The 13,117-nt window shown below is 29.8% G+C and overlaps 1 protein-coding gene and 1 pseudogene across 1 annotated transcript; both read left to right on the top strand.

Annotated features, from left to right (window-relative positions):
• Positions 1 to 338: 338 nt before the first annotated feature.
• On the top strand, positions 339 to 2,871 carry LOC133795562 (uncharacterized; annotated as a pseudogene).
• Positions 2,872 to 4,653: 1,782 nt separating this feature from the next.
• On the top strand, positions 4,654 to 5,276 carry LOC133795561 (uncharacterized). Its single transcript, XM_062233013.1, has 2 exons — positions 4,654 to 4,832; positions 5,090 to 5,276. Exons 1-2 carry the CDS (start codon positions 4,654 to 4,656, stop codon positions 5,274 to 5,276), a joined length of 366 nt encoding a protein of 121 aa, XP_062088997.1.
• Positions 5,277 to 13,117: the final 7,841 nt, after the last annotated feature.

Here is a 13,117-nt window from a genome sequence, read left to right as displayed (position 1 = left end):
TCATGGTATTCCTCGTGGTGGTATGAGGATTAATGTCATGGTAATGTGTTACTGGTAATAGGTATATGCGTTTAATTAAATTACTAATTATAATAATCATGATTTTACTCATTATGTAAAATGAGAAAAATGCAAGGATGGCTAACATGCAACAATATATTTTTTTGGCGTATTGCATGGAGAATCTTTAGAGTCAAAGAAAATATGCTGTTGGGTTGGTTATATTCCACGTTATTAAATCACTACTATATCCAAAATTGAATAAATTATTAACATCTTAACTATCTATAAATATAGAGATTTAATAATTTCACTTTTGTGACAAAACAAGAGTAATGATGGAGTCGATATTGATGAAACTTGTATTCCCACCACCTCCTTCTCTTTTACTCAATGATATGTCTGTGATTAACTTGCCATCGTTCGCCATAGGAGGAGTGTCGGAGTGTTGAGAGGAAAAAATTTGCCGTATTCGAAATTCTTGAAGAATAATCTCAACTCCAACAATACTCTAACAAGGTGCCTAGCCGACGGGCCATGCTTATTTGCTACACTCCGGCGTTTCTCGCCACTCTGCTCATGTTGTTCTTGCTTTTCCCTCACAACACCATTAGAATGCTCATCCTCAAATTGGCTATGCTCCTCCATTTCTTCAAACGCTTATTTGAGGTATTATCTCCTTCATCTCTCTCTCATCTTTTACTTCTTCACACGTCAACTATACTAATATATTTTATATTTTTACGACACTACAAATTATTATTGAATTGTTAGTACCAACTTGTCAAATGATACTAATTAATTTTTTTTCTTATTTTAATTAAGTAATTGAGGTTACTTATTGTACTTATTTTAGCACAAAACTAATTATCACTCTAATTAATGTTCCTTTGTCCTTTCAGTTTCATTTTATTCTTATAAATATTGAAATTATAATTTAACTTATGCCTTAAATTAGTGTATATTTATGTGGTCATAAGCTTAGCCTAGCTAGTAGTACTATACATCTCCAAAGAAGAGGTTATAAGTTCAAATCCTTCTTCCTAATGTGAAATTAATAATAATAACGATAATGAGTCTATATTTATCAAGAGGTAAAATTAAATTTAGAAATCACGTACGGGCCGGTGTTGAGCTTAGGCCAGTCAAGCCCACGCAGTCTCAAAATTTAAGGTTGAGTCCATTCTTTATTTTTAATATAGAATGGCCACTAAGGTAATTAGGTCTATATCCTCTCTAGGACTTCGATATATTCTTGTTTTTAATTTTATATTTTTACAAATTACTTTATGGATATTGTATTTCAAAAAATGATTCAAATAGACTTTTAAAACTAATTTTGATGATGAAAAAAATTGAATATGATAACAAAATTGTTGGACATAATAATTGTGTTTTTCTTCTAAATTTAGTTTGGTTAATTATTTGTGATTTTGGCTAAAAAAAACTTTGACCAAATTTGGACTAGTGGTCTATTTGAACTATTTTATAAAACATATAGACCAAAAAAATAATTTGTCAAAATACAAGGTCCAAACAAATAATAAATAAAAATAAAAATCCAAAAAAATATAAACCCTTTTATATATATATATAATATTTATAATAATAGTAGAAATTAGATGTGGTACTCAATTTAAAGGAACATCTTTCATTTTCACCCATTATTTTAGATTTTGACCTTAATACCCAATATTTCATTAACATACCTATTATATCCCTCTCATTTTATATTGAACTAGTGGAGCTGGTAGAAGATTATTTAAAAAGGGAAGTAAATAGCACGACAGAGGCAAAGATTGAGATTTTTACATTGGACTTCTAGTAGTGTTTTAAGAGTAATATGGGGAATGTGATTAAAAAAATAGGTAATATTCAACTAAATGTTATTAGTAGCTATTTTTTGTTATCTAATCCTAAATCTGAGTACTTTTCAAGTTATCCCATAATAATATTACATTTTCATTGGACTCCAACAAAGACTGGACCGGTGGCCCATAGCAACAATTGGTCCAAATTAAACTTTCTCATTTTAACTTTTGAAAGTAACATTTTTTAGGACCAGCAACAAAAATTTATAAGGTTTTATGATCGGTAGTGATAATTTTGTTTTGACTATGTCATAAAAAGTCACAAAAGATGCCAATGTAATTTTTGGGACTAATTATCCTAAATAATTTATCTGAAGTAAGTGATCAAATAATATACAATTGGAGAAGTTTGTGGATCGCAACTCAATGAAAAATAAGACTAATAGTAGTCTCATTCACACTTATACAGATTTCATTTGTCCACAAATACAGCGGCAATATGGCTTTGGACACAGCAGTTGTGATCTCTATGAACTACTTATCAATGTCAACAAGCATGGTTTATGGTCAGTACCTTTCACAAGGGCTTTTAGAACCTAAAATTGATCTGAAATACATTGGTGCCATGTTGTTTGTAATTGGGATAAGTGGCAATTTCTACCACCACTTTCTTCTTTCCCAACTTAGACAAAAAGGTGAGAAAAAGTACCAAATTCCAAGGGGTGGTCTCTTCGGCCTAGTCATATGCCCACATTACCTTTTTGAGATCAAAGAATTTTTGGGCTTCTCTTTCATTTCTCAAACAATCCATGGAGTGTCTGTCTCTTTAAGCACAATGTTATACTTAGTGGGAAGGAGTTATGCCACTAGGCAGTGGTACCTCTCTCACTTTGAGGATTTTCCCCCAAATGTCAAGGCTCTTATTCCATATGTATTCTAGATGTAAAATACCAACCATTATTTGTTTACTATGGCTCTGTAAGAGAATAATTATCTATTTTTGAGTTGTTATTTTAGTCAATAACTTTGTTTTATTAATTTATAAACATTGTTTACTCAGTTATTAATATTATTTCTTAACGTGAATTCCTCTTCTTTTTTATTTTTTTTGGGAGATTTTTCTTAAATACATGTATATTTTGCATTTTTACTGCCCCAACTTTTTTCTTCAAAAATATATACTTAAGTTTTCAAAAATATAATTTTTTAAGTTTTATAATTACAAAAATACGATATTAAGAAAAACAACATGAAAATAACTTGAAAATAACTCACTGCATCAATTCAAAATAAACTAATATATATATATTACAACAACTAAATATCAATTCAAATAAACCTAGAAAAACTTTAAAATAACACACAAAAAAAACTGTAAAAACAAAAATTTATTCCTTAAAATTGTAAATTTGAAAAAAAAAAATTGACTGTAAAAATGTAAAATTTTAGTGAAATTAGGTATAATATATGAAAATCTCTTTTTCTATTTTTTTTTTTTTGGCTGAAAAGAAATGAGATACATTTCGTGGTTATGGCACTTTTTTCTTAGAGTGCGCCATTTATGGTTAATATATTTTCTTTTTGAGAAATTCTTAAGTGTTGGCTTTGAAAATGCCAAAACTTTGATGTCGTTTTTAAAATCCAAGTTGACTCATTTTTTGTCTGTCGTATGTCCTTATAAAATTGTTTTAAAAAATAGCTTATTTTTAAATATAAATAACAGGTGGTGATTGAATTATTTTTGTCATTAAAGCGAGTCTCACTTCCATATAAATAGTTTTTGAGACCTTATGCACCGATCAGGTTTGGCAAAGCTTTTGTTTTGCTTAAAGCTAAAAGCGTAAAATAAGTAAAAGTTTGACTTATTTTATATTTGGATAACTATTTTATAAAGTGTTTAGATATTAATAAAAATATATTTTTTTTTAATGAAAAGTTATTTTTAAAAAGTTTGGATATCAATAGAAAAAATATCTTTTATAAGTAAATTAAAAATAATAAAATTATTTTAATTTGAAAGATAACTTCTCAAAAAGGTCTTTTAAAAAAATCTATAAATCTTAACTTTTAAAGAAAGACCTTTAAAATTGAAAAATGACTTTTTTATTTTTTACACAAATACTCTCAAAAGTACTTTTTTTTAATTCTAGATTCTGAAAGTAACTTAAAAAAAATTAGTCAAACGGTAGAGACTAACTACTTCTAAAATGGGCATTTTAAACTTAAAAACTAAAATATTAATATATAATAATTTTTAAAATAAAAAAATACAATTTTTTAAATATTATTATTTCATCCATGAAGAGTGACAATAATATCATCTCTAGTTAAATCTTTTTCAAACTTTATGAAACAAGATAATTAAGGAAACTTAGTCAAACTAATAAAATCTAAAGAGGAAACTAAATTCTAATCCTATTAGGAAAGTCCTAAAATTAACGTAATATCCCACCCAGGAATTATGTGTGGACATCTCCTAATCATACTAGGATTAGTAATTACTCTATTTAAGGACCTATAATCCCATCAAAAATATTTCATAGTTTTCTCAAGCAAAAAAATCTGCTTATTCTCAGATCACCCTCCATCCATTAAATTAGCAGTTTCTGGTATGTTCACTGCTGCTATACAAATTATAACTTTTCTTTTTCATTTTTTCGTCGACCTCTCCATAACACACCAATACATAAATATACATAGCTTTCATATATGAGTATATGTGATATGATTCATCTAATTTTTGTATGACATAATTAATAAAATACAATGTTGATTTTGTAAATGCAGGACTCGAAGAATAATGAGGCCAATCAGGAAAACAAAAAATGACTCAAAAATCAGCATGACTTGTACAAAGAAAATACAGAAAAAAAGCAAGAGTGACCAAAAATTTACAGTTGATGAGAATGATCTTCCCAATTCAATGAAGACTATTGATTGGCTTCCCAATGATTTGATTGTGGATATATTAGGTCATGTTGCTGCTACATCCCTTTCTGATTTCTTCAACGCTAAACTAAGGTAACTATCTCACTTTCTTTTCTTTTCTTAGTAAATACATATATTATAATAATTATGATTTTAATCATTCAAATTATTGTTTTTTTAAACATAATTCTCATATAGTGTATCACGTAATTCAATATTGTTGGTTTATATTTTTTTTGTTTACAAACAATATTATGCCAAATATATAATCTTTAGCTATAATTTCAAGATTGATTGCCTTTTATATTAGAAATATTTCTAATTATTATAAATATGTCACTTTTGTGCAGTTGGAAATTGTTCAATAGATTAGCCAAAGACACTGATGACTATATGCACAACAAACTATCACTTGATGAACTTTCTTGTCACCCATTGGACCTGTATTTGTGCAAGGAAGCAACTTCCCTCTTTATGAAGTGCCTAAAGAATCAAAATTCAGAAGCTATGTATCGACAGGGTGTGGTACGCACATAAATTTTATATTCCTTACTCAATTTTCTTTTATTTATTACTCAATAAAAAAAGAGATTAATTTAATATATGTATTTCTCATCATTTTATTTTATTTTATTATATTTTCACAGATTAAATACTTGAACTTCCACCGAAAAAAATAATCTAGTTTAGAATTGTTGAAAAAAGCTGCCCATGCAGGCCACCTTGGGGCATCTTATTTGATGGGTATCATCTTAATTTGTAAAGAAGATGATGAAAGTGGCACTAAGGAAGGGCTACAATTGTTGGGCACCATTAAAACAAGTGCCCAAATGCGAGAGTGTCGAGAGAAATTGAAGGAGATAGCCAACTCGTTGTGGCTTACTCCAAATCGTGACTTTCTCAGAGCAAAACTTTTTGAGTGCCAATTTCCAGAACGGAAGCGAAACTCGTGGCCTCGTGCAGATGATTTGTTGTCCTGTCACACATACAGAGTCAATTATGAAATAGTTTGCGCTTGCAATATAGTCAATGGTAGCAATTCATTTTCATGCCAAATTTGTTATCAATAATGATTTATTATTTGTTTAAGGGCATTTCTGACTCATCTTATTTGTTAATTTTTGTTTTAATAATAAATATTGTTATTATTACTTATTGCTTTGCTCTTAGTTTCTTAAATTTATGTTTTAAAAAGCTGGTCATTTTCTTGTTTGGCATTTTAATTTCCTTAGGAGGTAGTGATGTATTAAAAATGTATTTTCTATATTTTTCCTAAAACCCAAAATTGTCTAAATCAAGAACGAATCCATATTTATAAAATTTATCAATAAAATCTTCTAATAAATTTTTATTTTGTGTTTGTTGACCAACTGATATGAAAAGTAGGAATGGTGACGATTTTTGAGTATTATTAGGTCATAATAATAAAAATTAAAACTATATCTCTTATAATTTGCATAACACTAAATAAATAGAATAATATAACTCAAAATCCGGATACATATTATGTATAAATATATTCCAAGTTTATTAAATAAAATATATTGAAATGTAATTTTTTAAATTCTTTTTATTTTCATTAATATATCAATTATTTGATAATGTATATAATTTGTATAAAAGTATATATATATATAACTAATTAAATAAAGATAATTATTTTATGGGTGAAAATCATTTTGACTCATGTGTTGTGCAAAAATACATGTGTTTTATTAAAAGACAATTCAGATCTTGCAATTTACAAAATAGTACAAAGTAATTTACTGGATCTAATTTTGGTCAATTTTTTTTTAATAAGACTAAAGTATCCTTGGTTTTATCAATATTAAATTTTAAATTATATTAAATAAAAATTAAAAAATGTAATATTTAATTTTAAAATAAAATAAAAAATTAAATCAAAATTAAAATTAATTTTTATGGTAAACTTAATTGAATTAAACTACAATGTTAAACGAAACTTAATTAAAACAAAATCAATATCTCAAACTCATATATTCAAAGAAATAAATAAACCAAAAAAATGAAAATGTGTTCTTGAGTTCATCTCAAACCCAAATTCAAAGAAAAACACAACGTTATCATCATCAAATCAATATCCCATCTCAGACCTGAATAACCAAACCCAAAATCAAAATCAATATTCTATTCTCTTCCCAGATTTTTCCTACCAAAACATAATCTCAGTTATGATTGATTAACTACAAATAATAAGTATGTTGTTATACAAGCTAGATATACAACACTTATAAATTTTACGTAGTGAAGATGTGAAATTTGAGGTTCAATTGTAGGTACTTAAAAATTGTGTTTTCAGTCAAAAGTGATATAATGAGATATCTAAGGATGTCCAAAAAGTTTGAGAGCATTTGGAGAGGTTTAAGGTCATTTTTGAGAGTTTTAATGTAACGTCCCTAAGGTATGGTACGTCCGCCACATACTCGTAATTCTAGAGTTTACGAGTATGTTAGGCACTTGACCAAAAGAATTAAATAAAATGATACGAATAAATACAGAAAAATTTAAAACTTTTATATAAACTTATTAGTAGAAATTATTACACGTATGAATACTTTAAATTTAAGGCAGCCATATGAAAACTCTAAACCATTATTGCATTGCTACTGAGTCCGTGCTCCACAAGTTGCTCAACAGCTAAAGCCACACCTGAAAAAATGTTGGAAAATAACATAATGAGCTAACGCTCAGTAAGCAAATCTCATGCATACACATACACATGAATGTCGTGAGTTTGTAGTGCACATATACTAATATGCTGACTTATATACTTATGCATTTCATTTATTGCTCATGCACTTTCAAACTTTACTTTTATGTTCTTTCTTTTAGTTTCACATATTTATGGGTCCAATATCACTTGTGCACACTGTTTGATTCGACCAATGCCTGCAGGACTTGTTACACATATCATATAGAATCTCATGGGTTCTCCTCCGACTAGCCATCATCACAGCTAGGCTTATCATAACACTCATTTCATCGTTGCCATAGCTGCCATACTTATTACACATATGGAGGAGAAAGACGGAAACATGGCAAACATATCTGAATGGTCAACTCTAACCTAGCCCACACTAATGGGCAGCCACTATAAGTCTTATAGACCTCCGTTTTCTTTACTGAACTTACTTGATTGCTTCATCAAAACAGTGCCACCCTTTTTAAACATCTTATTATCACTTTGCTTAAGCCTTGTGTCATTAAAATGTTCACTTCACATAAGACATTTCAAGGCATTTCACAATTTTCCTCATATTTATATGCATGGTCTTATATCACATAATAATGTATCACATAACTGTACATGCCATGCATACATGTTGATGCTGAAATGTCAATGTTCATGTTCATGATTCATGTTTGGTGGTATCCAATCAAGGCATAGTATCACATCTCATATAACTCAAAACATCTTTAGTCATAATACATGAAGCTTTGGGTTGGTGGCGTTGTTATACCTTAACATAGAGCTATGGCTCAGGTCTAAGGTTTCCAGCCTAAAAACTTAAACGCTTCATATATCATGACATATAACAAATCATGAATATAAAGTAATCCACATATCCATCAACATAAGAACACATACTTGCACATAATTCATATTATTCTTAACCAAGTAAGACATCTTTCACATATCACAAAATTCATCAATTACATATCACACAATACCCTTATGATGTTCATATAACCATTCTTCACATACTTATCATATGCATCATCATCATACCATACTTAATTCATCAGATGTACACAATCAATGTAGTCATGCATCTTACACTTAAGCACAAAATGTGAGATTTACTTACCTTAGGTCCTTAGCTTATTTTAAAATTGCTCAACAAGAGTCATGCGATCAAATCCATACAAATCCTATTCAAGGCACATCATTTATTAAATTCTATCAAAATCGTATATATACACTATTGATAGTGTATATTAACAATACCATAAACTATATGAATGATAATAATAATTATTATCAACGTAATACAATTAACTCTTCATATAAAACATTGCTCATTTAATAATGTACTCTCAAGATAATAATAATAATAATAATAATAATAATAATAATAATAATGATAATAATAATAACAACAACAACAACAATAATAATTATCATCTATAAATAAACTTATTTCAATAATAATAACAAAATACCTCAATAACAATACATATATGAATGTATATATATTCAAATAGTCATTTTATAAAAGAAATCATATTTTTAACATAAAATTGTAATAATCAATATAATGATAATAATATAAATATAAATATTTATATTATTATTGTTGACTGCGTTTTTAGCCAACGACGTGAGAACGTCAATAACGACAAGCCATCAAGAGAAATAAAAACGACAACAGACGGTATAAACAAGAAAAGTAAATAACACAGGAGATTTTTATAGTGGTTCAGCCCCGATTGTTGGTAATAGCCTAATCCACTTAGAGTTGTGATTTATTGATCCGTACTCAAGATCAGATGGACTGAGCCAACTGAGTTTCTTCATTACAGATTGCAAAAATACAAGAATTCTCTCTTATTCCAGCACTTTCTCTCTCTAGAATAGACAATCCCAATTTTCTCTCTCTAGAAAGAAACAGCTCAAAGCCCTCTCTCTCATCCCATAAGCTCTCTATTTATAGGCCTGGGATCCTTAAATGATATCCCTTTATGATAGAGATATTTTATTATATTTATTACATTTAAACATTCAAAATTCGAAATGTAACAAACCCCCCATTTGTGGGAAGAATGAGAGATTCCCGCGTATGTTGTTGAAGCTGTCTCTGGGAATCTTGACTTAGTCTCCTCTAGCTAGTTGATCCACTTCCTACTGACCACTCATGCAAGTGTTGGTCGGATGTGCATGGTGGTAGGACATGCATGGTGGTAGGACATGTTTTCGTGGGTTGAACGTGCATGGTGGTAGGACATGCACTTCTCTCCTCTAACATGGCATTCTCCTCTAGCATGCCATGCTCCTCCTTGAACCAATCTCCTTGGCTTCTCCTCGGACCAAGGTGGTCCGAGGCAACCTCCTTGGCACCTCACCTTAGACAACATTGAGGCAACCTCCTCCATAACATCTCACCTTGGACAAGATCAAGGCATTCTCCTTTAACATTTTCCAAACATGTCCGATCGAACATTGTATAGGCTCTCCTTATCAAAATCTAAGTCTCCTTCCCCTTGCATGAGACTCATCCTCCTTAGCTACTTACCTTGGACACGTTCGAGCCAACACTTAGGAAACCTTGGGAGGCTTGCCTCCTACACACCCTTGGGGTCTCCTAGGACCACATCCTCCTTGGGGTCTCCTAGGATCACTCCCCTTAGCTCTTCTAGAATGCATTCTCCTTAGCCTCCTAGAATGCATTCTCCAATTTTTGGGTATAACAATTATTAATTAGTCATAATATCAATTCCAGTGATATAATAAATATACTTTCTCCAAAATTCACTGGTCTTACAAATATCAATAACTGTAAGAAACTAATATTTGATATTATTTTAATATTCAAATATTAATAAAAATATTAATATACAATAATAATTGTTAAATAATATGTTTACTATAAATCACACTTTTCATATATATATATGAATCTGTATTCTTGATTTACTTAACAAAACAATAACAATAATAATTAAAATTAATTAATCATAATAATTTCCATATTAATGGAAAATTAATTAAATATGTATTTTTATAATTTATTTAATATTTAATATTTTCTAGAAAATTGGACAACACGACGGCTATAAAGTGGACAATTCGAAAATCAAAACCTGTATCAAAAATACATATAATCCCAGACAGCCAGTATAATTACAGAAAAATATTCCATATATCAAGAATATATAATTATATACTATAAATACTCATAATAACAATTATTCTAATCAATCACAATTAAATCACAATATATAGGTCAAAGAAATTATACCAAAGTGATCGGGTTCCACAACAAGTCAAATGATGATTTTCTGAGACTCAAAACGTACTTCAAAACCTCGAACACTAAGTTTCGACCGTCTGTCTACGGTGGATCGCGGTGGCTCGTGGTGGGCCCACCACCCAACTATGGTAGATGTAGGAACCAGTTATTGGGTTTTGAAGCCTACAACACGAGGAACACGATGGTGGTGACGGATCGGCAAATGGATGCTCGAGGTGGCCGAATCGTAACTTTGAAGTCGCGGGGTGGCTGAACTTAAATCGACCAGTTGAGGTGTTTAATCAGCGAGTGAGCTCTAGATTCCTGTGTGGTCGATAGTTCGGAGGCCTTTGAATCCAACGGTCCAGCGCGTGGCTATAAACGGTGATCGCTGGTGGACGTTCAGTGGTCGGGCAGACGCACGCACGCGAGAGAGAGAGAGAGAGAGAGAGAGAGAGAGAGAGATTTTCTGAGGAGAGAGAGAGAGAGGGGCTCGGGTAAAAAGAAAGGCTGAAGCCTTTTCTTTTCTTTTTTTTTTTTAAATTTATTTTTAAAATTAAACTTGGACCCAAAATACTAAAATTCTTTTCAAATAAGCCCTTTAGCAAAACTTTCTTAATTTTATAAAAATCCCCAATTAAAATTATATGACATTTGGGTCCAATACTTGACTACTCAAGTTTCTTTCTCTTTAATCTCATTAAAAACATAAAATCATATTTTAAACACTATTTTTCCATTACTATTTCTTAAATTTGTAAACTTGTACATTTTATGTATTAAAACTCTGATTTATAATAAATAAATGTATTATGAAAATGTTGGATATTACATTTAAACTCGCCACCTAGGAAGCAACACGTCGCCTAGTGCCTTAAGGTTTCAAGAAACCTAGCAGGCGACGAATCGCGTGTTGGCGGTCGACGCGTCGCTTGACGTAACTGCACAAACACATGTTTTAACTCCAAATGATGTGTTTCTAAGGCTCTAATCCTATTAGTTAAACCTAATAATGATTGTGGCTACTCTATAAAAAAGTTCTCATAGGGTTTTGATAGACTTGATCACTCTCTCAAAATCTCTCTCTAACCTCCCGCTCTTTCTTGCTTTCAAGATCTCAAGTTTTCTCTAAGAAATTCATAAAGAAAGTGCTTGACTTTGTGAGTTTAAAATGCTATTCAATCCTAATTCTCATTTCCTCTTAGAAAAGCCTCAAGCATCCATTGAGGGCTATGAAATAGAGAATTAGGATAACGATACATCTCATACATAAGTCTTGGTTGTGTTTTTGCAAAGGAAGAAGAAATTGAAGGTGGTGTTCTAAGCAATGTTTTTTTATCTCCTAGAAGACTCAATAAGTTTTGTCTACAAACTAGGTTTGCATCATCTAACTCAATCTTTTATTGGTCTCTGTCAAGATTCATAATATTGTGGTAGTGTAATCTCACTCCCTCAACAATCTCTACCAAACTCAATTCAAAACATAAAAACCCAAAAATTCATAAAGCCAGATTCGTTCATAAATACAAAGAATGAAACAAAAAATTGTTAAATCAACCATGATGCAAAGTGGAAATAAAACCCAATCCATGGTTTGGAGCTCCACTTCCATGGTTTCTTTACTTTGGGTGAGTAAGAAGAAGCAAATCAAGCATTTGGAGTTTTGCCCTAAAACCCACAAAGCTTCGACCAACAATATGTTAAGCTCACTTTTTTGAACTTCGTTCCCTTGAACACAACAATTTGTTAAGATAATGATCGTTATATGAACAACAAACTATCACTTGATGAGCTTTCTAGTCACCCATTAAATCTGTACTTGTGCAAGGAAGCAACTTCCCTCTTTATGAAGTGCCTAAAGCGTCAAAATTCAAAAGCTATGTATCGTAAGGGGTGGTACATACAAAACTTTTATATTCCTTACTCAATTTTGTTTTATTTATTACTTAATAAAAAATAAAAGATTATTTAATATATTTATTTATTATATCTTAATATTATTTTATTATATTTTATCAGATTGAATACTTGAACTTCCACAAAAAAAAAAAAAAAGAATCTTGTTTTGAACTAAATCTGATAAAATATAATAAAATAATTTGTAAAGAATCTTCCACTTGGGGCGTCTTATCTTAATTTGTAAAGAAGATGATTAAAGTGGGACTAAGGAAGGGTTACAATTGTTGGGCACCATTAAAATATGTACCCAAATGCGAGATTAATTTTTATTTATTTTTATATAGATATATATATATATATAGAGATTAATTTTTTAGTATTTTTTAATAATTAAGTAGTTAAGATATTTAAGCTAATTAAATTAAAATTGTTAATTGTTAAGATATTTTAGAAAATAAAATATAAATAAAAAATTATATTAAAAGAGAAAATAAAAAAGATTGAATA

This window comes from Humulus lupulus, chromosome 8 (genome assembly GCF_963169125.1).
Source record: "Humulus lupulus chromosome 8, drHumLupu1.1, whole genome shotgun sequence".
NCBI classification, from domain to species: domain Eukaryota; kingdom Viridiplantae; phylum Streptophyta; class Magnoliopsida; order Rosales; family Cannabaceae; genus Humulus; species Humulus lupulus.
The sequence above is the reverse complement of the archived record's forward strand: the minus strand, read 5'-3'. Positions and strand labels throughout refer to the sequence as shown.